Source organism: Leopardus geoffroyi, chromosome B1 (genome assembly GCF_018350155.1).
Source record: "Leopardus geoffroyi isolate Oge1 chromosome B1, O.geoffroyi_Oge1_pat1.0, whole genome shotgun sequence".
Classification (NCBI taxonomy): Eukaryota; Metazoa; Chordata; class Mammalia; order Carnivora; family Felidae; genus Leopardus; species Leopardus geoffroyi.
Window position 1 is genome coordinate 173,876,658 of NC_059327.1, and position 25,498 is coordinate 173,902,155.

General features: G+C 43.1%; 1 protein-coding gene across 7 annotated transcripts in view; it reads right to left on the bottom strand.

Annotated features, from left to right (window-relative positions):
- The window catches only part of TBC1D1 (TBC1 domain family member 1), a 224,712-nt gene that overhangs the window by 101,308 nt on the left and 97,906 nt on the right, over positions 1-25,498 (bottom strand). For all 7 annotated transcript variants that reach the window (XM_045474279.1, XM_045474278.1, XM_045474277.1 and 4 more), the window contains 5 exons: positions 17,361-17,879; positions 14,433-14,522; positions 11,017-11,121; positions 9,901-10,033; positions 4,257-4,348 (listed from right to left, as the gene is read on the bottom strand). In XM_045474279.1, the coding sequence (XP_045330235.1) occupies positions 4,257-4,348; positions 9,901-10,033; positions 11,017-11,121; positions 14,433-14,522; positions 17,361-17,879 (939 nt within the window). The remainder of the gene's footprint in view (positions 1-4,256; positions 4,349-9,900; positions 10,034-11,016; positions 11,122-14,432; positions 14,523-17,360; positions 17,880-25,498) is intronic.

Here is a 25,498-nt window from a genome sequence, read left to right on the forward strand (position 1 = left end):
TCAGTTAATAATAATGTATCCATACGGACTAATCAGTAGTAACAAATGTACCACACTAGGACAAGATATTAACAACAGGGAAAACTGGCCTGGGGGTAGGGCTGGGGTGTGAGGGGTCATGTGGGAACTCGATATTTTCTATCCCCTTCTTCTATAAAACTAAAACTGCTGCAACAAAATAATAATAATAATAATAATAATAATAATAATAATAATAATAAAGTCTTATTTTTTTTAGTAAAAGTCCACGAAAGAGGAGCAGACAGGAATTATGAGAAGCCTCTGAACAGACAGCCAAGAAGTGGAACCATTTCTTCTTCCATATCTTTGGTTAAATATTTGAAGCTGTTCTCAACAAGAAAAAGTGTATTTTTCTTAGAGAAATTCTGTGCAATAGCTTACATCAAAAGTATCAATAAAGGCTTAAAAATGAGTAAGAAGGAAACTTTTTTCCCTCAAAATACGCAAGAATTTGTTCAAAGGGACAGAACATGAGACAGCTGAGCACAATGTACAAACACAGTCACTGCCCATTAAAAACTGAAACCAAGGGCCGGAGACTGCGTCCCGGGGCTCGTTAACCACCACAGAGGGAAGCCACTGTTCACGTTGCCCTACAAGGTCAAGAAATAAGTCCTTCCTTAAAATAATTGAAACATGATTATGGGCTACTCTTCTACTGAGTGAAAATGTAATCAGGCAAGGTGCCTGCTCCTTAATACCTCTCATGTGACTTCACCACCCTCCACCGTGGCAAATCATTACTTTCCACAGGTGATTTAATTTTACCAAACTTCATTAGTCAGAGAGACAAGTCTGAGGAAAATGACGGGGAATTGAGCCGGATGACATCACTTTGTAGTCAAAAATTAACTTAGTTTCGACAAAAGCAATCTGCAGTGTCAGAAGTGAGGACAGTAGGTACCTGGGGACAATACTCAGGGAGGATTCTGAGGGGCTGAAAACGCTCTATGTCTTCATCCTGGTGCCGGCTGCACAGGTGTATTCATCTTAGCACAATTCACTGAAGTACACACACCACCGATTTGTGTTTTTCTACAGTTATATTTCATTAAATACAAAACAACTGACTGTCAAAAATAACCAAGCCAATTCTGCTACATGCTTCTTGACCTTATTTCTACGAGAGGGCCTATGAACTGGTGGTAAAAGTCACTGAATTTCCAACACTCACTAATGAACACCATGATGCTGAGAAAGTCTGTGGTCTTCTGAGGGTACTCCTTAAAATGGTAGTGCTCACTTGGGACGCTACATTCTGACATCTTTTCAAAAAGTTATAATCAAATCTTAAATGAAATCATTTTAAAGCAGTGGAAAATCCAAAGAAGTTGATATTCTTTACAAAGTAGAGAGAAAGTTCTTCCATTCCTCTTTAAAACTTGTGGAAAATCATGTTCTTTAATCCATTACTGACATCTCTGAGTAGGAACCTACTCGACTTACCTACTCAGCATTAACTCAGCCACTCCCTGAAATACACTCACTCAGATGAGAAGACTTGGGCTTTTGAGGCACTTCCCTTCCTTGCCCTACTTCGGCTTGAAAGCCCTCCGGGGGACCGCCTGATCCGGCTCACTCAGCCAGCAGCAGGGCAGCATGGGAAGACGGCAAGACCCCATGGGCCCCCCGCTCAGGAAGATATGTGGAAAATTATACGACCTGTTTCATGAGCTCATAAATTAAAAAGTTTCTCTCCGTGTCATGAGTCTTCTTACAAAGGGTTAACGGGCCAGCACACTCAGGGGGCACAAAGCTCTCTCAGCGCGCTCACGGTCAGCTCCCTGCAGCAGCGACCATCTCCTGCATCACGGCCATTGCTGACGGCTCGCTCTTCATGTCCTGTGTGCTCTGCACTTCTTTCTTTGCATTAAGCATTTATTTACAAAAACACTGATTATGTATGCTTTAACAACTACATAATCATGTGCCACTAATTTCAATCGTAATTCCATTTGTCTTACGAAAATTTGCCCTTGGAGAGTTCTTCAGAAACAAAATTACCCTCCAGGAAAGACGGTACAAAGGAACGTATTAACCACTCTGTTTACAAAAGGGATCCTGACATTGAAAAGCCACCTTTTTTGTTATGATCGTTCTGAAATGTACGATTTTCAAACACATTAGCCGGCACTGCTACCTAAAAAGAAATCAATGACTTGGTTTATAAAATGTCATTTCAGAATCAAGAATGGTCATTGGAAATAATTCAATGAAACCTTCAGGCCGTTAGAGGAAGAGATCCATGTCAAATTTGTATCATTCAAGGAAAAGCCACACTTACGACGATGGAGGACATAGTAAGAGCTGGCTTTTCACAACAGTGACCTTCCTTTGGTCTTTAAGCTAATCAACTTACAGAGCCTTCTAGAACAACACATGGGGGCCCCAAGATATTAACTACAGGCATTTTTAAAAATAAATAAACCTTGTCTCCACTCGTCTCTAAAATCTCTTTTCCGTATGTACTGGGTGTCTAAAAACTGACACGGGCCAAAGAGAATCTCAGAATCACATTCATTAGGAATTTCTCATTGCTGGACAATATTTTATTACCTATGCTGGTTAATTGCACTGTTTTTGGTCAGATGAATCAGCATAGGTAATAAAGTGCTACATGGTGCTGTCTAAATAACAAATAAAACTCACACTGGGGGAGGAATGTGCATCTTCTAAGCTTGCTGCAAAGACATTCCCTGAAGTGGCTTTGATAGCACCAGACCAGCAAGCGGATGGACCAACACCAGAGGAAAAGGCCCGGCTTCCACTGTAAATGCATTAACAATCGGAAGCAAACTGTCCATTATGAATTCCAAGTACAAATCACACTAAGTTTTTCTGAGTACTGTGTACTCAGAACTCTAAAGACCCTTTACGTAAAAACAAGGGGGCACCTGGGTGGCTTAGTCAGTTAAGCGTCAGACTTCAGCTCAGGTCATGATTTCACGGTGCAGAAGTTCAAGCCCCACGTCAGGCTCTGCACTGACATAGCAGATTCTCTGTCCCTCTCTCCCTCCCCCACCCCCCATTCAGTTTCTCTCTCAAAAACAAACATTTAAAAAAAAATGGCATGTCTCAAGTCGATTCAAAAGAAAAAATTTAAAGGCAAGTGGAAATTGTGAAAATTACATTCTAAGCTATTTATGAAAGTAAAAAACCTTCCCGTGCTTTCCTTCTACAAACACGTGCCAATCCTACCACGGGAGAACAAGGGTGATGAAGAGAATTCTAATGGGATTAAAGAGAAAAAGACAGTCTTCTAACTCTTCATGCTAACAGAAAACAGATCATGGGCCTGGTGGGTGGAGTCCTGCAGCCAGTGTGGAGACAGACAGAACCTGGAACCCAGAGCTACAGGCCTTCTGGATTGGTTTACTGACTGCTCTGCAAGGCCCTTTCACTCTGCTCCCCACACAAAAATATTTATCCTTTGTTCTGATGTGCCTTCCTCCCTACAAAAGTGCCAGGAAACCATTGAAAATGCCCCTCAGCTAAAGCAGACAGGAAATTTTTGATGAGCTCATTAAAGATTCAGAACGAACACACTACGGGCATGCCAGCACACACAGCACGGTTTCCCGGAGAGACGCCACATCTACGCACAAGGACAAGAGCGAGTTTCCAGGTTTAACAGAAAACTGACGAGCTGGCTTTTTTTGCATTTTTTTTTTTTTTTTTTTACAGTTAGGTTTGATATATAGCTCTAAGTAGATAACATCACCTAAATTTGTGTCCAACACTGACTAAGAGGGGAGGAACAGTTAATGACCAAGTTCACGTACAAAATACTGTCTCTGCCGACTCCCACACTTCGGGGCTGAAACCCCGAGCAGGAAGGGGCTGGCAGGAGTTTCTTGTAGAGCAGAGAAACTCTTGTAGAGCTTGGGGACCAAAGTCCAGGTCTTCTGTCCCCTGGGCTGAGGCTCTTTCCACTCTAGAATTTCCTTTCTTTATTCTAAAATATTTTTAAGGGAGTCCTCTTTCTGGGTTAGTTGCATTCACTGTGGAAACCAAGACCTGGTGTCAGTCTGCCATCTGACCTGCCCCCACCCCCCTCACCTACCTCCCACCCCATCCCCCACCTCTGAGTGGGGCTTAACTTTAAAGCAAGAGGAACTCAGGGCCACTTCCTCGGAGCTGTGACGGCTCTGGTTTGCGATTTTTCATAAGTAACATCTCTCAGGTAAGCTGCTTACCTTTTCCTTCAGTCTAGAAATGAAAAACTGGTACTTTACCTGAACCTCCTCAAAAATAGTTGCTTGCTCCTGATTAGTCAATGTCGTCAGGTGTTTCTGGAGTTCTAGTTTGGTTTTGGAAGAATTCATTCCTATTAAGAAGAGATACAAGAAAACACTCTAAGTACAAGTTCTAAGGCAGAGTAAAACTTCCATACTTGAGCTCTTTATGTTCTGACCCACCTACTTCAAGCTTTTGACATTTTAGACATTCTACTTGGTAACAATGTTAATGACGCCGATGGGGACAACGGACATTTTTTAGCTGAGCCCTCATCTGCCGGGCACTGTCATAAACATTAGGCCCATATTATGTAACACTGGAACAATCCGTGAAGAGGACTTAGTTATCCCCATTGTACAGTTAAGAAAACCGAGACCCAGAGGCTTATGTGATTTCCCAAGACCACCACGTTGGATTCTACCTCGCATCTGTGTGGTTCCCAATTACTTTTTTCTCCACCAGACCATGTTAACACACCTCACACAATCAGAACCTTGTCCTCAGAAAATAAATTCTTGTGAGTAATTATACATAAACCCTGATGATTCTTCTCAAGGGAAAACAACTACGGCTCCGTTTGAAACATTTTCCTCTTCCTTGGTAGACTCCTTCCCAATAAAATGGATTATTCATGTGGCTAACAACCTTCATTTTATCACCACTGCCTTAGTAACAGTCCTAAGACCATCAGATGACCATCACAGAGGATTAGGAAGAAAAGTTACAAAGTCACAATTTCAGTGCCAGTGAGAATCTGATACTTCACAAAGTGCTTTCTCCACACATACATGGCTTAGATCCTATTTTGCCTTTTCTTGGTGCCAGAGATCAATGTCACACACGCTGAGAAGATCTGGAAACAGGCTGACCTAACCACCGTGGGAGAACTGCCGCCCCGTTACTTTGATTCCAAGGGCAGCCCTCGCCTCACCCACCTGCTGCAACTCCCTCCCCTCCTCCTATGGCTGGGCACCCGGCAGGTGCCCGGCCAAGGCCGCTCACTCCGGAGAACACTGTGAATGCATCTACAGAGCTAAGGATGGCTGGGAGAGGACACCTCTGAAACATCAGAAATCAAGCCTCTGTTTTAAGAGGCATCTGCTGAGGTCTAGAGGAGCGAGGCGACTTGTCAAAAGTCAGGAGGCCAATTACTAGCTGCCCTCCCTCCCCCCGACCCCCCGAATGCAGCTGGATGCAGAGCCCCTCCCCCCCCCCCCCCACCGCCTCCCTGCTGACAGCTCTGGTGGAAGCTGTTCCTTAAACTGCAGGGGCTCTCTGGGCTTCCAGGATGTCCTTCCTCCCAGCAACACCACCCCCCCTTTTTCTGCCAAGAAAATACTCTAAAAATAAAAGCCAAGGTTTCTTAAGTGATTGCCACGCCACTACGCTCAACATTACGTGTATCACCTTCCTCAAAATACTCCCTGAAGTGGGTACCATGTTTAGTAATCCCAACGCATAAATGAAGAAACTGAGGCACAGGGAAGTCCAGTATTTTGCCCTGGGCCATTGGCTAGGTCGGGGACAGAGTCAGACTCTGAACCACGTTTTTTGCCTCCACGAGCAACTCTTCAAACTCTCCACTGCCTCCCTTTGCCCAAAGACTCAAGTCGCTTGACACACAAGTAGTTTCGATACCAAAGTGAATTCAGAGGAAGGTGAGAGTATAGAAAAGACAGATGGGTTTCGTCAGGGCACAATTCAGGTGTTCTTCCGGCAAGCCGAGAACACAGAGATGCTTTTACTGTGCTGTAACTACTTAAATGTTGACTCAAAACGGTATTTAAACTTAGGAGTAAAATAAGCAGTCATCACTAACCAAAAGCCCTCCCTGCAGGCCTTGGACACAATGTAAGCATCCTATTTTGGAAAAACGTGGATTGTCCGATCAGACACTCACACGCAGAGGGAACCCCTGGGCTCCATGAAGAATTCAACTAATTATATGAGAGACTAAGTCCACACTTCTAACAAATGGGCAGCAACACAGACTATTCACATTCGGCAGGTATGAAGAGATGCCTTAACAAGTTTTATCCTTGCCTCCAGGATGCCTCAGTGCATGCCCCACATCAAACCAGAGGTGAGGTTTCTCACGCACGCAGGCCCCGGTGCCTGGCTGTCTACCCCATGTTCACAGCACACTTTCCACAGTGCTTCTCAACACCTTGCGCTGCCCCAGGTGGTTCCAGCAGCACGAACGTGGCACCCTCGACACGATGCTACAAGGCTTTACCGGGGAAAGGGGACATGAGGAACACAGAAACAGGGAACCAGAGTCCAGGGCATTCGAAAGCTATGATCCCCCCGGCCTGGTTGTTAGTGAGGCCACCTTCACACTGCTGACGCAGAAAAGGCTCTTATTAAGGGAGGTCTGATGAATGACTTTGCTTTGCCAGAGGCAAACCTGGACAGCAAAGGAAAACCTCAGTTCAACCTTTTTTCCTTTTCGGTGGACACACAATTCAGTCTAGCAATTCCCAAAACGCTCCGCTCAACTTTAAAATGCACAAAATGCTAGCTCCGCACCACTAGGACTTGTGTGGAGTTCCAACCCAGACCCGCTTACACGATGTGAGTGGCGCGTCCGCCGTGGTTGCTGTGCACAGCGTACGTATTCTTGTCGAAATCCCGGGGCACAGACTGACGATTTCAACCGATCAAGAAAGCAGCCTTTTAAGTCCTTCTTCTTGTGGCCACGTCACTGGTCCATGTACAGAGTGCTCAGCCAGAGCCTGACTTCCTATGAGAACTACTCTTACGGGAACCTACAAGGAGCTTTAATAAACCGCTTCATTCTACTTACTAGGAACACAATATAGCAAAAAGCATGGGCTTCCAAGTGTTCCTAAAAGCATCTCCCGCCTAAGGATGCCTGTAACGCTGTGTCATCTATACTTAAGAAATGCTTCCCATCAGGGTGGGCACTACACAGCCTCCCAGCCTTCTACCTGTGCTACTGAGGATGTTTTTACATGAGCAGAGCTCTCTGCTTTGCTTGGATTTTATCAGGTAAAAAAGACGAATTAAATAATAATTCCAACACTACAGCAGCAAAATCCCCACCTTGGTGGAACTTTTCAGCTCTCACTTTCTGAAAGCTAGGCCAGACCACAGAAAGATTTATCAGGTGGAACTCTGGAATCCTTCCAGCTCCTGCAGATCTCGGTCTGCTTTATCTTCAGGGCCAGAGTCCTTGTTGGCTTCTTAATAAGCTCTCAAGGGACATTTCTGTCATCCATCCACTAAGGGAAGGGTTAGGGATCCTTTCAGATGAGATCTCTAGGTAAAGCACAACTTTTCTCATTTCCAGCTCTATTTTGCATAATGTCAGCAAACAGTAGCAACTAGGAAAGCACAGTTGAAAATATTAATCATTTTGATTTATTTTAAAGAGCACTATAATGTCTGTAAACGAATCTTTGAAACTTAAGATGATAACTGTCAATCCATCTCACTTAAAAAGGGAAGTCAAATACCACTTCACACCCACTGGATGGTTATCCTAAAGAAAGTAACACGCGTGGGCAAGGATGTGCAGAAACTGGAACCCTGTGCACTACTAATGGCAGTGCACGACGGTGCAGCCACTGTGGAAAATATAACGGCGGTTCCTCAAAAAATTAAATGTGCAATTACCATATGATCCAGCAATTCCACATGTCGGTATATTCCCAAAAGAATTGAAAGCAGGAACGTGAACAGATACTTGCACACCAACTTGAGAGCAACATCACTCACAACAGCCAAAAGGTGAAAACAACTCAAACGTCTATGGACAGATGAATAGATAAATGTGGTATAAACACAAAATGTATTTACTAGTCAGCCTTAAAATGATATAAAATCCTGACACACGCTACAACGTGAATACACCTAGGAGACGTTATGCTAAATAAGCCAGTTGCCAAAGGAAGCATGAGTCCACTTAGATGACGCGCTAGGGCCATCACATTCACAGAGACAGAAGTAGAGTGGTAGTGGCCAGGGACCAGGGGAGGGGCAGAGGGAGTTACACTTGAGTTGATTCTCCACTTGGAAAGATTACAAAGCTCCAGAGACAGAAGTCGGCAATGACCACATAACAACATGGATCTACTCAATGCCACTGAACTGTACACTTTAAAAAGGCTAAAATGGTCAGTTTTATATCACATGTACTTTCACCACAATTATGCAAAAAGGGAAATGAAATCCAAATAGCAATTGTTTTCTTCTCTACACAAGTAACGCTTATTAGGAGTATTCTAGGGGCGCCTGGGTGGCTCAGTCGGTTGAGTGTCTGATGCTTGATTTCGGCTCAGGTCATGATCCCAGCGTTGTGGGATCAAGCCCCGTGTCAGGCTCTGCGCTGAGTGTGGAGCCTGCTTGGGATTCTCTCTCTCTCCCCCTCCGCCCCTTTTCCCTGGATCGTGCTCTCTCTCAAAAATAAAAATAAAACAAAGAAGTATTCTAGAGACATAGGAAATTATCACATCTGTTTTGATGCTTACAAAAACATAGGCCGTTTAAATCCTGTGACTCCCCTCAGAATCGCACACAAAGTTTTAGAAATCCTCCTATAAATGGAAAAAAAATGCAAAAGCAAGGAGAGAGGGGAAATGAACCACTTCAATGGCAGGTTCCCTCAGAGGATCATCATCACAGGCTTACCTTGTTCTCTGCCCCTCGCCTCCCCCTCACCGCAGGCCCAGAAATGGAGCATCTCTCTTCCCACCTGAGGAAGATTCCCTCTCTCATTCAGGAAGGGTCTCGTCTGTTCCACTCTGACCCACCTGGCCCTTGTGGCTCTGGATGTGCTGAAACCTCCCCAGCTGCACAAAGCTGGGTCAGCTGGCTCTCCCCCTCCCAACACCACCCCCCCCCCCGGCACAGCCTTCTCCTGGGGTGCAGCTGAGGGGCAGGTAACAGGGAGGGCTTTCCCTCACAGGAGGACTCCTGGACTCACACACTAGTTTACCCCTACACTTCACTCATCATTGATTTACTTCCCCCTAAAATGTGCATATGACCAATCCCCTTTCCTCCCACAATGCGCTAAAGATCAAATTGGTAACAGTGCAAGTTACAGCACCTCGCACAGTGCCTGGCACACCTTAAATGCTCAACAAATATCAGCTGCAAATGGTAACATTTACCACAGTTTCTCCTGACACCAAATTTCTAGAAACTATCGTCCACACTCAGTCCTTTTTACTCTTTCCCTTCAGCTCAACTGCAACCCTCCTTCTGCCCCCTTCACTCCATGAAAACTGTTCTGGCAGAGGTTACTGATGACCTTGTAATTGAAACACTCGGTGGAAATTCTTCAGCTCATATCTTAACTAGATCTCTTCATAGCAGCCAATAGGGCTGATCACGCACAACCTTGATAAATGCCATGCAGCCGGTAGGCAGCTTCTGGCTCTCTACTCAGCCCCTTAGAGGGGCGATGGTAGACAGGGGCGTGGATGTTTATCTTCAAATCCTGAGCACCTAGCACAGTACAGAAGACACCCTCAGCATACTGACAGTTCACCTGTAATCCCTGTAACTAACATGAGCCTCAGGCAGAACCTTTCAAGGAATGCAGATTGCCTAAGGTTTTCCTGGGACCTTTAAGTCCCGAAATGTTAAGGCTTGAAGGGGGCCCCTACTCACCCTCTATCCGCTCACACAGCTTGTGCAGGCCCTGCAAGGGGCAGCCCTCACACAGCTGGGCAGGTGTTTTAGCCGTCTGCTGCACCGCAGCCACAGTGAAAGCCTGCTTCAGGGTCATCATAATCTCATCAACCTGATCAGAGAGAAGATAGCAAAAAGCCCATTTAAGATGAGTGGAGCTGGGGCCCCTGGGTGGCACAGTCGGTTGAGCGTCGGACTTTGGCTCAGGTCATGATCTCACAGTTTGTGGGTTCAAGCCCCACGTCAGGCTCTGCGCTGACAACCTGGAGCCTGCTTCAGATTTTGTCTCTCCCTCTGCCCCTCCCCTGTTCACGCTCTCTCTCAAAAATAAACAACAACAACAAAAAGATGAGTGGGGCTGAGGGGTGCCTGGGTGGCTCAGTTGGTTAAGCCTCCGACTTGGCTCAGGGCATGATCTCATAGTTTGTGATTTGGAGCCTCACGTCAGGTTCTGTGATGACACTGCAGAGCCTGCTTGGGATTCTCTCTTTCTCTGCTCCTCCTCTGCAGGGAGGAAGGGATAGATGGATGGATGGAAGGATGAATGGATGAATAAATAAAGACATAACTTAAAAAATAAATAAATAAACTCAAAATAAATAAATATCTTAAAAAAAAGATGAGTGGGCTGAGATTTCAGGACTCTGCAAAGACTGAATATTTGAAGATTTGGGGGGGACCACTAATCACTGACAAACATAGTCATTATCGTAATATCTGCTAGGATTATAGTCTTAAAAACACTACCTAGATGTTCAAAACACTTAAATGAACTAAGGTAAAAACTAAAACCATAAATTAAATACTGACAAAAAAGCCAACTCCTCTGGACCAAAAATCCAAAATGACATTTTTTAACGCTGGGCCAGAGGGCAAAGTGAGCAGATTCCACAAAAACAATGAAAATTGAAGACACATGCCCAAATAAGTCTTGTATGTATACTAGCTAATTGTTGAATAGTCATGATGAATAACTGAAGCCAAATAATGACACACTGATGAAGCTATATGGTTTGCTAAGGGAAGAAAAAAATCAGTGAGGTTGAAATTCCACATGAATAAGGTTTCCAGGGGAGAACTCTCAGTCGCACTTACCAGAGCCTCATTTGTGCACTGAAACACGTAACAGACGAAATGAAAGCCTCCGCCCCCTGAAGCCTCTCGGCAGATAAACCCGAAATGGTCCACGTGTCTAATACCCTGTTGAAGGCAGGGAAAAGAGGAAGGAACATTGAGCTGTATCCACAAGACGCACAACTGTCAGAGGGCAACTTAAGACTGACACAGCACAGTCTGACTGACCGGAGCACTATAAAATTAGTTTCTCAGATTTTTTGAAGCACAGTTGATACCAAACGTTACATTAGTGTCAGGTGTATGATGCAGGAATTGGATCAGTCTGCATGTTATGCTATGCTCACCACCAGTGTAGCTACCATCTGTCACCATCCAGTGCGATTAGGATACCCCTGACTATACTCCCTAAGCTGTACCTTCCATGCCTGGGACTTATGCATTCCACAACCGAAAGCCTGTATCCCCAACTCTTCTCCCCTCTGGCAATCATCAGTTTGTTCTCTGCATATTTGGGTCTAGTTCTGCTTTTTGTTTACTCATTTGTCTTTTAGATTCCACATATAAGTCAAGTCATGTGGTATTTGTTTTTCTTGGACTTATTTCCCTCAGCATAATACCCTCTAGGTCCATCCATGTTGTCACAAATGGCAAGAGCTCCATCCTTTTCATTGCTGTGTAATATTCCTGTGTGTGTGTGTGTGTGTACATCTTCTTTATCCATTCATTTATGCGCACTTGGATTGCTTCCATATCTTAGCTACTATATAAATAAAGCTGCAATAAAAATAGGAATACACCTATCTTTTTGAATTAGTGTTTTTGTTTCTTTGGATAAATACCCAGTAGTGGAATTACTGGATCACATGGTAGTTCTATTTTTAATGTTTTGAGGAACCTCCATACTGTTTTCCACCATGGCTGCACCAATTTACATTCCCACCAGCAGGGTACCAAGGGTTTCTTTTTGTCCACATCCTTGCCAACACTTGTTTCTTGTCTTTTTTATTTTAGCCATTCTAACAGGTATAAGGGGATAGCTCACTGAGATTCTGATTTGCATTTCCCTGATGACTGTGATACTGAGCATCTTTTCATGTGCCTGTTGGATCTCTGTATATCTTCTTTGGGAAAATGTCTATTCAGCTCCTCTGCCTGTTTTTCAATTAGATTATTTGTTTTTCTGGTGTTGAGTTGTGTTAAGTATTTTACCTATTTTGCATATTAACTCCTCACGGGATATATCATTTGCAAATATCGTCTCTCATTCAGTAAGCTGCTTTTTTCATTTTGTTGTTGGTCTCCCTCTCTACGTAAAAGCTTTTTATTTTGGTTTAATGCCAAAAGTTTATTTTTGCTTTTGTTTCTCTTGCTGGAGGAGATACCTGGAAAATTCTGCAATAGCCAATGTCAGAGAAATTACTGCCTATGTTTTCTTCTAGGAGTTTCATGCCTCACATTTGGGGCCTTTGTTCCATTTTGAGTTTATTTTTGTGTATCGTATAAGCAAGTGGTCCAGTGTCCTTCTCTTGCATGTAGCTGTCCAGTTCTCCCAGGGCCACTGTTGAGCAGATGGCCTTTTCCCCACTGTATACTCTTGCCTCCTTTGTCACAGACTAATTGACCATACAATTATGGGTTTATTTCTGGGCTTTCTATTCTGTTTCACTGATCCATGGGTCCATTTTTGTGCCAGGACCATACTGTTTTGATTACTACAAGTCTGTTGTCTGTCTTAATATCTGGAATTGTGATACCTCCAGCTTTGTTGTTCTCAAGATTGCCTTGGCTATTTGGGGCCTTTTGTGGTTCCAGACGATTTTCTCAGATATTTTAAATATCTAAAAACATCTCTCAAATATGAAGATTAACAGTGTTCTCCTAAAATGTTATTCTGATTACCCCTATAATACAAGAACAACTGAAAACCAGAGTTTTTACTGTTCATTTTAGTACTAAAAGGAAGTGCAGAAAAGTGGACACAGGAAGAGGAGAACTTTTCTTAGGTATTAAAGAAAAACTACTTCAAAAATCCAAAGTAGATAAGAGATTAATGAAGAAACACAACTACATGCGCACACACACACATGCAAACACAGTCAAAGAGGTTAAAAAAAAAAGTTTTAAAACACATTTGTACTCCTAAAACACAAGTACTTCACTGGTATTAAGAATGAGTCACAAAGCATACACACAGAGAGTAGAGGGGCTTTTAAATGTAAGATATTAAGGCCAGGGTTGTACGCTATTGTTTCTCAAGAGCTCTTTTGAATAAATATGTAAACTTGTTTTGTAAGTATCAGCTAAGAGGCACCTTGATACAGATAAGACCTAGAGCATAATTATTAATACATGAGTATCTCCAGAAAGCACCAGCATTCAGAGATACAAGTGCTATGAACTTGAAGTTCGGGTTGTCATGTAAACTTGTAAGCTGCACCCTTTAGGAAATAATAAAACTGTCATACGAAAAAGCAAACCTTAAACATTAACATTTCAATAGAAATAGCAGCAAATTGAGATTAAATTCTGTGGATAATCTCAGGCTGAACATTTTCCAATAAATGGGCAATCACTGACGTATCTCAATCAATGCTCCCCAACAGCAAGGAAAACACATGCCAGGCATTAATTCTCTGGGGAAGAGGATTTGGAAAAATTTATTTTGCAAATGGTTCCCTATCCAACTACAAAAGGAACATTCTTTATTTTCACATTTTGGGAAAAGGGTGCGAAAGAGAAATTTTTTTTATGTAGATCATGTTATAAATCAGCAATGAGATTTTTGTTACATCTAGTTATGAGAAAATGGAAGTGAGGAAATGAGAAGCCAGACTTTTTAAAAAATAGCCAAACAATGACTTTAAATGACCTCATATTTGTTAGGAAGATCCTGAGTACAACTGACATAGCTTATTATAACTGATTCTCCAGAATCTCTCTATGAAACACGCCTAGGGAGACTATCAAGAAAGAATCAAGTAGGCATTGTATTCCGAGGAAAACATCCTTAAAGATAATCACTAATTCAAAGAAGAAGAAATAATGACTGGCACCCAAAAGAAGTGAAGAATTTTTATACAGTAGAAATGAGCACCTATTTAAAAACATTTACATGTATATATATGAATACATATAGTAAAACACGCACACACACATCTGGAAATTGTGACTACAGAACGTTACTACCAATAATTGGAAAAAGAAAAGTAGATATATTCTCTCCAGATTACCGTTGCTGACAGCAAACTTAACTTCAAAATTATGTAAATTTTGCCTTAATACACCGAATTGAAGAAGAAATGCAAGATCACAAATCAAGTACACCCAGAAAGTGTACATCTTGCAACCTTTTAGCACTTCTGTTAAATGACAGATAATAAAAGAATTCATTAAAAATTCAAACGCCAATGAACCAATAACCCATCTCCATTTACCTGAGAGCAAAAGGATATTTCCTTAAAGTTTTTCTCCAATGCTATTTTTTTGGTGTCAGGACTGATGAGGTAAACTTCAGACTGGCCAATCTTAAAAGACAAAAAAAAGAAACCAGTTTTTCATGAAAATTGAACTCAAATTTATCATACAAACATTCTCCTGTTGTGACCTATGGAAATGCAGAAGAAGAGGGGCAAGCTCTTCTAAGGTTCAAGTTCACTGCAAGTTCAAGTTGCAAGTTCACTGCAGAGGATGAACAGCTCCCGGGGCTCCGGTTTACCCTGGGGATTTCAGGCAGCACCTCACGTGTGTGAGTACATCCACCTGTGTAAGGCAGCGGTCTTCTTTTTTTTAATGTTTATTTATCTTTGAGAGAAACAGAGAGAGAGAGAGGCAGAGCATGAGTGGGGGAGTGGCAGGGAGAGAGGGAGACACAGAATCGGAACCAGGCTCCAGGCTCTGAACTGTCGGCACAGAGCCCGACGCGGGGCTTGAACTCACAAACCGTGAGATCGTGACCTGAGCCGAAGTCGGACTGAGCCACCCAGGCGCCCCTAAAGCAGTCTTCTTTGAGATGAAAGAACCAAATATCCAAAAGTTAGCAACCAAACCTCAGATGCCACATCTCCCCTTTGTAAGAAGTGAGGTGTCTATAAAAGCGAATCTTCCAGAAAGGGTTCTCTTTTGAAACTTCCAAAACACTTTCTAATGACATTTTTTTTTTTAACTGCAAAGTCTTTTAGAATTACTGTTAAAATAAGCTACCATGGTTGAGTACATACTATTTGTTAGGCGTTCAAATACCACTTACTTGACTTTTTAAAGTTAGAGCATTAGGGCCTCCTGGGTGGCTCAGTTGGTTAAGCATCTGACTTAGTCTCAGGTCAGGATTAGGATCCTCAGGTTAGGATTCTCTCTCTCCCTGTCTCCCTCTGCCCCTCCACAGTCCACTCACGCACACGCTCGCTCTCTCTCTCTCTCTCAAAATAAATAAATAAACTTAAACAAATTAAAAAAAATAAAGTTAGAGTATTAGCATATGTTAACACTGCCTTACAGCTTTGGGTCAGCACAATAAACGCCACTATAGCAGAGGACTGTGTTGCCACAACCCATCCCTGCCTCAAGGGCCTTCTCATTTGCTGCTCCCTGAATTCACGATACTCCTACTAGAAGAGTATCTAGTTGGCCACACTGAACCTCTGCTCAGTGGGAAATCACTTCCTCCAAGCAGCCCTCCTGGAACCCTCAGATATTCTCACAGCATCCTCCACTTCTTTCTCCTTTGTGGCATTTATCACAACTGTAATGAGGCCATTACTTGTACAATCGGTTGTCAGTCCCCCTTACTGGAATCTAACTTCCATGTGGGCAGAGACCATGCCTGCCCTATTCACTGCTGTGACTTCTAGCATTCTGAAAGGGACCCTACACACAGCAGTCACACACTAAGTACTTGAAAATACATGCGCTGAGTAGCTTTCACAAAGACACCACTATCTTTTTAAATACAGATCACAGACTAAAATGCAAAAGCCTGAATGCCAACATAGCTCTTTTCAGTACACTGGTTAACAATGAAAACAGCCCTATTTACCCACTGACACATCGTCTTCATCTTAAACCTGCTTACATCCAACAACCCATTAGCCTAAGTGGCAGCCTCCTTACCTGTCGGCCACCTCACTGAGCTGAGTTAGGCACAAAAACATTACACTTATGGTAATTTTGCTCTCACTAGAATATCAGCCGTGACATTCTAGAAGGGGGCTGAGAACAATCAGTTCCCTGTACCATCAGAGGCCAGCTCCCTGCTGGGACAGCCCCGAGTCCCATCAGCTCAGACCCAGAGACTCCCAAGGAGGGCAAGCCCATACAGAAGAGCCCAGAGCAGCACGGAACCCAGGAATCCCAAGCCGAGGACAGCTTCCCTATCCATTTCCTTTTCTGGTACTTGTCTATTAGTTTGCCAAACCTCTTCTAGAAAACAAGGGAGTAAGCAGTTGGCTAAACTATTATTTCAGTTTGGGTATAAATTTTAAATATCATGTTCTCCCCAAACCAATTACTCTCATTAACAAAGGATAAATATTTTATAATTTAACAGAAACAGTAAAGAGGGAGTAATTTCCAATTAAAAGATTTGTTGAAATATATTTCTTGAAATTAATGTAGATTTTTAAAAAATCCTTTTGGAGTCTCTTACATGTGTCACCTGTTCCTTCCATTGAAAAGGTACCTTTCAACCAAGAGGGTGAGGAGTGGGTAGAGATAAGAACATACCAGTCGGTTAAGCGTCTGACTTTGGCTCAGGTCATGATCTCATGGTTCATGAGTTCAAGCCCTACACTGGGCTCTGTGCTGGTGGTACAGAGCCTGCTTGGGATTCTCTCTCTCTCTCCCCGTCTCTCTCTCTCTCTCTCTCTCTCTCTCTCTCTGCTCTTTCCCCACTTGTGCTCTCTCTCTCAAATAAACTTAAAACAAAAAAATGATTGATTCTCTTTAGGTTTCCAACTATAATTTTATATGTATCTTTATTAATGTTTGTTTTGAGAGAGAGAGAGAGAGAGAGAGAGAGAGCGCGCACAGAGGAGGGGCAGAGAGAGAGGGAGACATAGAATCCGAAGCAGGCTCTGAGCCGTCAGCACAGTGCCGGACATGGGGCTCGAACTCACAAAATGTGAGATCATGACCTGAGCCAAAGTGAGATGTTCAACCAACTGAGCCACCCAGGCGCCCCTCCAACGATGATTTTAAAGGTCTAAAACTAAAGGATTTTATCCTGAGAAAAGGATTATTTGCTCTAAAATTAGATAGATTCACACATAAATCCAAAAGCAATTCACTAAGAATCCATTCTCAATAAAGATTTCTTTTGAACGTGTATCTCACACTAGGGATGAGCCCGGGGCTTGATGATATTTTACCGTGAAGAGCATAGTTCGATTTTCCTCAATATCTGTCGGCTGCACAATATTGTGCCCGCTAATTAGGTGGTTCTCAATGTCATTTTCCTCAAAGGACCTGAAGAGACTACTACTTCGAAGGCTTCCATCTTGAAATTCCTTCTTAAAGGCCAAAGAGCGCAAGCCGGGCTGGGAGAAGGATTTGCGCATGGGCCTCCCGCCCTGCTCCCCATTCCCCACCGGCTGGAGCACAGATCGGAACTTATCCGTGAAGGAAAGCCCTCCCACAGGATTTGGGGTTTCAGAATCCTGGGAGACCAAGTCAAATTCGGCTTTCCTGCTGCAGCTGACGTGATTGAACTTCTCGATGCACTCGTCGATCAGGGCCGGAGGGGCCTTCTTGTGAGCCACTGTCACCCGGCCACAGAAGAGCACCTCAAACTTCTTGGCAAACGTCTCATCGAACTCAGACGGGCAATGCAGCTCCTCCTGGCGGGCAATCTTCCCAGCCTGTCGGATGGAGCTGATGATCTCAGGCACCTGCCAAGAAAGGAAGAGTGTTACTTGGAACATGCTGTAGTAGGTATGCCCACGCTGGTGCGCATGCACGTGTGTGTACACACACACACACACACACACACACACACACACACACACGGCAGGAATATGTGAGGAACCAACGCTATGCTCTCCACAACCCCTCCACTGCATACTCCATGGTACTGACGTAGGATCCGTGGGGAATCCGGGACTTTCCGGAAATGTCTTCCCACGAGATGCACAACTTTCAGAGAGGAAAAGAGGAACAATACTGAGGAAGCACCTCTTATGTGCCAGGGCCTACACTAGGGGACTAACATGCCCACAACACTCCACAAGGTTGAGTGACGAGCCCACGGACACACAACCCAGTGTGGCCGTGGAGTCAAATGTGGCTTAGTCCCTCTTCCAAGCCACCCTGCGCGCCCTCTGCGGCAGCTGTCACCTCCCAAAGAGATCTGTCTCCGATGTGGCTCCACCAAAACGTTCTCCTGCATTTCAGGGTGGTAGACCTTGGAGTGTCTTCCGCAATACATGGGTGGGATGACCATGACAAGTGAGGACGGCAATTATCTTATCAAATACTTCTTCAAATCACAACGCTGTTATTTTCTTCAAAGACAGCTGACAATGTACTACTCGGTCCCATACTTCCTCACAGTTGAGCAGTGCTGACTGCAGAGCTAGAAGGTTTTAACCAAGGAGTGAGTAACCAAGGCTGTATCATTATCACGGCAACACACTGGGGCCTCTTCCCACGGAGACTCCAAGCCTCTGGGTTCAGTGCAGAGTCACGATCAAGAGAACAAACAAAAGGGTCTCATGTGCTATCGTCATTCCTACGGCAACATCCTCTCATCGTGAGCTGCCAGCAAGAGCCTTCAAAGCAGCAGCAGATATAAATCTGCGACCACAGAAAGCACCTGTGTGGTCACTTAGATGAAGTACAGCCACGACACTAACACAAGACGGGCATGAATTCAATCTTGCTAAGGAAGGACCTAGTTTTTGTTATGACCTAAACCACAAAGCAATTTTTTTTCCCTTTTTTCTATGTAAAAAAATTCAATTTAAGGCCCAATACCCATAGGCTCAATGTCTTCCAACAACATTATAGAGGGAAGAACAGAAACAACAAAAAGCCTGTGACAATTCAGGTCAAAGATCAGCACATACAATAAAGGGAGATACCTGCAGGTTTAGAATGTATGCTTATATCCCGTAAGGCCCAATGGCTCCAAAGACTTTTCTTTGTGATTTCATATCAAGCACATCTTAAAGACAGAATCTCTACCATAAAGATTATGATATACCCTTCCAAGGTATTTTATCATGCAAGGAGTTCAAATATATCTAGGTATATTCTATATTTTAAAAATTGATTCCTGAAGCATAAGAGCCAAACAATGCTAAATAAGCCAACATTGCAGCATATGTCAAGCCTCTATTTGCACCGAGTATGTGCTTGTGCTGTAACACAGGCCACTACTGCCAAATCGCATAGCACACGGAAGCCTGGAGACGGTTAATGGGAAAGACGACAGGACTGAGAGGGAGGAAGCCCAGGTTCCATTCACACCTTTGCCAACGTGTCACTACAGGCCCTTGGCAAAAACTGCCTCAGTTTCTCTCAAAACAAACAAACAAACAAAGCTTATAAGATTTTTCAGGCAAAGTTATTTTGGCAAATAATTTTCAAAGGAAAACAGCCAATTCCTGCAGTAAAAACCTGGCCGCATTTCTGAGCAAGTGTATGAAATTATTTTGTCAGGAGTCACATGAATCTTTCCCATTGTTAAACTTACTCTCTGAACAGAAAAGTCAAAGCTTACACAGCCTTCTAGGCTTGTTAGAATAACTTCATTTCTGTACGCTGGACCTTCCACTGCCTCTGAGGTTGTGGTGTTTTTCATTATATAATCAAAGGACAGAGAAAATGTGTGAAGTCTCATGAACTTACGGTGACTCGGTAGCAAACAACACAGACACAAGTAAGACACCAAGTGGAGAGCCTGACAGGGGTCCCTCACTTCACAAGCTCAGAAGAGGCTGAGGAGCTCATCACAACCTCGGTCAGGGTTGAGGCTGTGGAAGTTTTTCCGACCGCCATTCGCTCCTACACAGTAATCACCATCCTCTCGAGGCGGGCTTTAAGTCCAGGACCAGAGCCCTCCTCCTTGCTCCGGTGAGTTGCAATACGCGTATGAAGGAGAGGACTGGGTTAAAAAGAATCACTGTGATCCTGACAAGAGCCTAACCATCTCAGAATATTTGACAGAATACTGTCAAACATAATACAGCATAATACAGCAATACATTGTGAACACTTACAAATCGAATGTTTCAAAATCACCGTAAGTAAGATAGGAGACTTTTTAAATAAAAAATGGGCTCCACTTGTGTGTAAGTTTGTAAATCCGTGGTTCACTTTACCAGAACAGGCCTGGAGCACGCTTTTCGAGAAATGAAGGCACAACATCCACTTGCGATGAATCATGAATTCTCCATCCTTTGTGACTCTGTCCTGGACCCACCTACACTGTTAATTGTTACAGGAGGGAACTGAGTCATGTACCTCATTTTATTTCCAAACCTTTTTCTAGGTATCACTCGATGCCAGGAGGTAGGGGTCCAGAAGCAAGCCAGTCCTGCCCAGGCAGGGAGTGGGGCCCAAGGATCTTTAGCCAGAACGTGTACAGTCCTGAGATGGGGTCTGCTGGGGGCCTGAACGCAGATGGGAGTCAAGAGCAAGGCCGGGTAAAGGATTCTGGAAGACCGCACACACAAGAATCGGCAGCTATCTGGGTGGGGGAGTTGAGGGCATGAAAGACAGCAGGTGGCTTGGAGAGACTGCCTCAGGCTGCAAACACAGGAGGAGGTTGAAGGAGACAGGAGGAGCTTGGCTTCCCTACAGGCTGAGTGACAGCAGGAGGGCTTGAGAGTAAAGGCATCTAGTGGGCAGTTGGGCAAATGGGCCTGGAGTCCAAGACAGGACACGTAGACTGGGACGTCAACGGCTCACATACAAGCGGCGGCTGACACCCCGGGAACAGAAAAAGGGGAAGCAAAGGAAGAAGGCAAGGATGGGACCGTAGGCTACATGGATGTCTCAGATGCAAAGAAACTGAGGGAGTGAAGGCAGAGGAGGAGAAAGGGAAGCCGTCAAGGATGACATCAGAGATGTCAACCGAGGGAGAGGAGGCCGTGGAGAGTCAGCAGTGGCTGGGGATACGTAAAAGTAAATAAAGGGGGGATGCCAATTCTAACCCCCAAAATAAACAAACTTAACTAAAAAGGGTCTCAAGGTAAAACTTCAGGCTATCAGAACATATACTTCAAATTACAATATTGACCGCAAACACAGTGACCCTTTTAGGGCAAATAAATACACCAGGCCAGTGGGGTTTACTTCCATTGATACAATCTAAAAAATACTTTTTTTAGCGTAGCCACAGCTGTAATATCTACGTCATTTCTGACCACAGATCAGCAGCAGAGTAAATCAAAACTAACTACAGTAAAAACAAGAATCTGAAAAGCATCATACTGCAATAAATTCAATAATGGGTTTGAGATTTTATCTCCTTTTACACTGGGAATCACAACAACAAAAAAAGTTAATTAAAATGATTCCCCAACAATGAAAAAAAAGGCCCTGTTTAGATATAAAATTTCTTAAACTGCTCTTCTGTCAGCCTATTTGAGTTTATACTAAAGCTCCTTCTTAAAGTAAATCTGCACCTTATTTCACAACCACAACAACTTTCTCCTGAATTCACAGTAACAAATGCAGAATTCACACGGTAACACTACATATATATATATGGTTTCTGCAGCAGGCTTAAGGGAGTATTGTTTTAGAAGTCACCAGAAAACCATAGTATAAGACAGTTAGAAACATTCACTTCCGTAAATAAAGTCCTCATTTAAACATTTGGGTCAACTGTTTTGGTAAGGATTTAGGGATTTTAAAGGATGATAAACACATAGCAAGTGTAATTTTATTCACAAGGACTTAGGAAAGAGCTTCTAAAACAATATTTGGAATGAAAAATCATTTTACGTTACATTTATACCTGGTGTTTTGCTGTCAACTAGTAACAAATAAGTATTAACTGAATCTGAAGAAGCCCATATTTGTGTTTAAAATTCTAGCAATTTTTCCTATTATTTAACATTAAATCCTTCCCAAACTGCAAAAATACAGCAGGCCACACTGTGCTTTGTCCCTTGGATGAAATGTCCTCTCACTGCAAAAAGTGAAAACAACATGCTAAGGGAAAATTATTCTGCATAATTATTTTCCAGAAGGAACAGACTTGTGTTTCAATTTTGTCGGTAATGAGTGTTTTTTTGTATTTGTTGGTCAGAAAGAAGGTAAATAGGGGAAGAAAACTAAATTAAACCAAGTATTTCCTCTAGCATATATGCCTTGAATTTTATACAAAATACTTAAGAAAATATCTTCTTACGAGTGTTCATTACTTAAATTATTTAAAGAGAATAAAACACCTGTCTCACACCATCCGGATAAGACACACGTGAACCCTCATATTGTCTGACAGCTTGGCCTGTTGAGACTAGAGTCAACACAGAGATGTGAATACACTCCAACAATGAATAAGACAGGACTCCTCCTGACCTGAGAGGCTCACAGTCTAGGAAATAAGAGACACTCTAAATATATGATCTCCAGTACAATGTGACAGATGCTAGAATACAAACATGAGCAAAGCGGCTGAATGTGTGCTAGACAAGGCCGGTCCTGAGTAGAGGCCTCTCTTATCTGCCTGTCGGTCATGGAGCCTCACGGTGAAGGCCCCAGCTCCTCCTTTATGCTTACAATTAGCCCAAAGGTCAGACTCATGGGTTCGGTCTTCCTGAGAGATCAGACTTGCTCATTAGCTGACTGAGGAAGCAGCTGGCACGTAAGAAATGCTAATGACCGATGGCCCCTAACACAGGGCCACCCACCTCATTCATCCCATCCTTCTGTCCTTTGGGTCTTGATCTTTCCTCCTGTGTAAAACAGAAGTAGTATTCAGCTTCTCTAGTTCTGAAATGGCAAACTGGACAAACTCTTAGCTTTCAAACCCCATGAAAAGAAGTCTCTGCAAACACAAAACCCAGCATCCTACTCCAAAATAATCATTTGAAAGGTTCACTACAACCTTTTGACCAAACCAACAAGTTTCTACAAATGTTTAAAACAATGAGACAAAAACCAACATAAGTGATTTAATGGCTGCAGGGGCTGAGGAAAGGGTGGAAAAGGTAAGCAAGGAAGAGTAAGAGAAGGGATCGCTGTTAGATTGTGAAATTATTTTGTAAATTTTCTAAAATGATATTTAAAAGTCTTGATTGGCTAGCATAAATACTGGTAGATCATTGCAGTAAATCACTGAATGATCAACTTGGGGAACAGAAGGCCTCAAAATCCAGTCCCCTTCAGCTGATGCATTGGTTCTCAACTCAGGATTTTAAAAAAAAAAAACAAAAAAAAACAAAAAAAAAAACAAAAAAAAAAACAATGTCTAGACCCACCCCAGCCTGGATGAAGCAGCCTGTTTGGAGGTGGGGCCCCGGCACCTGCAGTCTTCAGAAGCACCGGGCAGCTCTGATGGGCAGAATCCCTGATGTATCTGTCACCATCCTTCCTCACGTCCCAAGGAAAGGAATGCTCGCTCCTCACCTTGTCCCCCACACCATCATACCCAAAACCTATGGACTATTAAGGTCCTAGGGGAGCTGTGTGCTTTAGCAGCATTGAAGCAGACCACCAGCACAGCCCCATACCATGCTTGTAGCAGACATGAACAAACTAGTGAAGACAAACAAAAAAATCGCCACACAGGTATCTGACCAGCCGTTTATACCATTTAAGGACAAATTTGATTTGCAAATAAATTCACCACATCTCCAAGGTCTCAGCTCTTTAAATGCATATGTGTTAATGCCCTATAAGAAACGCTACTCTATAATTCTGATCAAAGTTTACTAACTTAATCTCTCAAAGATTAAGAAACACTCACAAATATAATAAACTAGCAGTTAATCACAGCAATCACCCAATGTTAATATGTATGTCACATAATCTTTGAAAAGGGACACTGAGATCCCTTTTCTACAAGGCAGGAACTATAAACATGTAAATGTACTGAGAGAAAACATTAAACAAAGCTCCAGTTCCTTCTCCAGGATGAATGCCACAATCAGTTTTTTATAAATAATGCCCTTTGGAAATTCTGCCACTGACAAGATCATGAATAAAGGAACATTTGGTCATATAGTGTATATTTATAAACAAAACAGCAAAATCAGCTAGAGGACTGGGCACCACTACAGTTTGCTTCCACCTAAAATCATCCACGACCAAATACACTGAACTTATTAAAACCGATTTTCAAGCTAGCAAGTGCCCATGTATTGTCTTTTCATGTCCAAATCAATCTTAGATGAAACACTTATAGGAGATATGGACCCTCTACCAGGCAACAGACCCACGAGCCTTTCCACCTGTTCCCATTTATACCTCAAAACAAAAGTCCTTGAGAATCTCAGGACAGTTAAAAGCAGTTAAAGCCCTAGTGCAGGAGCCAATACCCCAGCCCAGGGCACCCCAAGCAGAGATGCATCCTGACTCAACAACAGATGAGTGCAAGGATGGTCACAGCATTACTAACGGTCAAAAACTAGAGACAAAACATTGCCCAGCTACAGCAATGACAAATATGCTATATTCATATAATCAAAAACACGTAGAGGGAGAATGAACAAGCTATTCTATGTGTAACAACATAGGTAAATATTCATAATGGTCATGTTAAGTGAAAACAACAGGTATAACAGAAGCACATGGCAGAATTTCACTTTTGCAAAATTTCAAAAACAGGCAAAACTAAACTACGAAGACAGAGGACAGGATAGTGATTATCTCTAGAGGAGTGACAGGGAGTGGGCCTGTGGACTTCTGGACTGTTCGGTTTCTTCATCCAGGTGCTGACTGTACAAGATTTTTCAAACTTTGAAGGCCCCGAGTACACGACTTATGTATAATTCTGTTCATATAACATCAATGGAATTTTATGAAAAAATAGTATTTTCACAAGCACAATAGAATTTGATTGAGAAAGGGTAAAAAAACTAGCCCAAAGTTACCCTGCTAATGAGCTGAAGAGTCAGGACAGCACCTGCCTGATGCCAAGACACATCCTCTTACTACCCAAGACTTCATTCTCAATTCAAAAAGACTTCCCAGTTCCTGCAGTGGTCCACATGTTTTTTTGTTTTTGTTTTTTGTTTTTTTTTTTTTTGCTTTGGGAGTTTGTTTTGCCTATGTAGAATCCAGTGCCCTCTCCCCTAATAATAAGTAGTACCTTGACTCCCTCTCATTCCCACGGTTAGGTCCCAGTCCCACCTCATGAGTGGACTGGCAACCCCAGACTAAACCAACCAGCATATTCTATCACCCCACCCTACCATATAATTAGTTCAGGGTTGGTCACCCAATCCAGACCAGGACTAGGCCCACGCATTTTAAGGGACTGGTATGAAAAAAACAAAAACATGCTGTGGCTCTCTAATCAGGGGCAATTCTACCCACCACAAGCCCCCCAGGA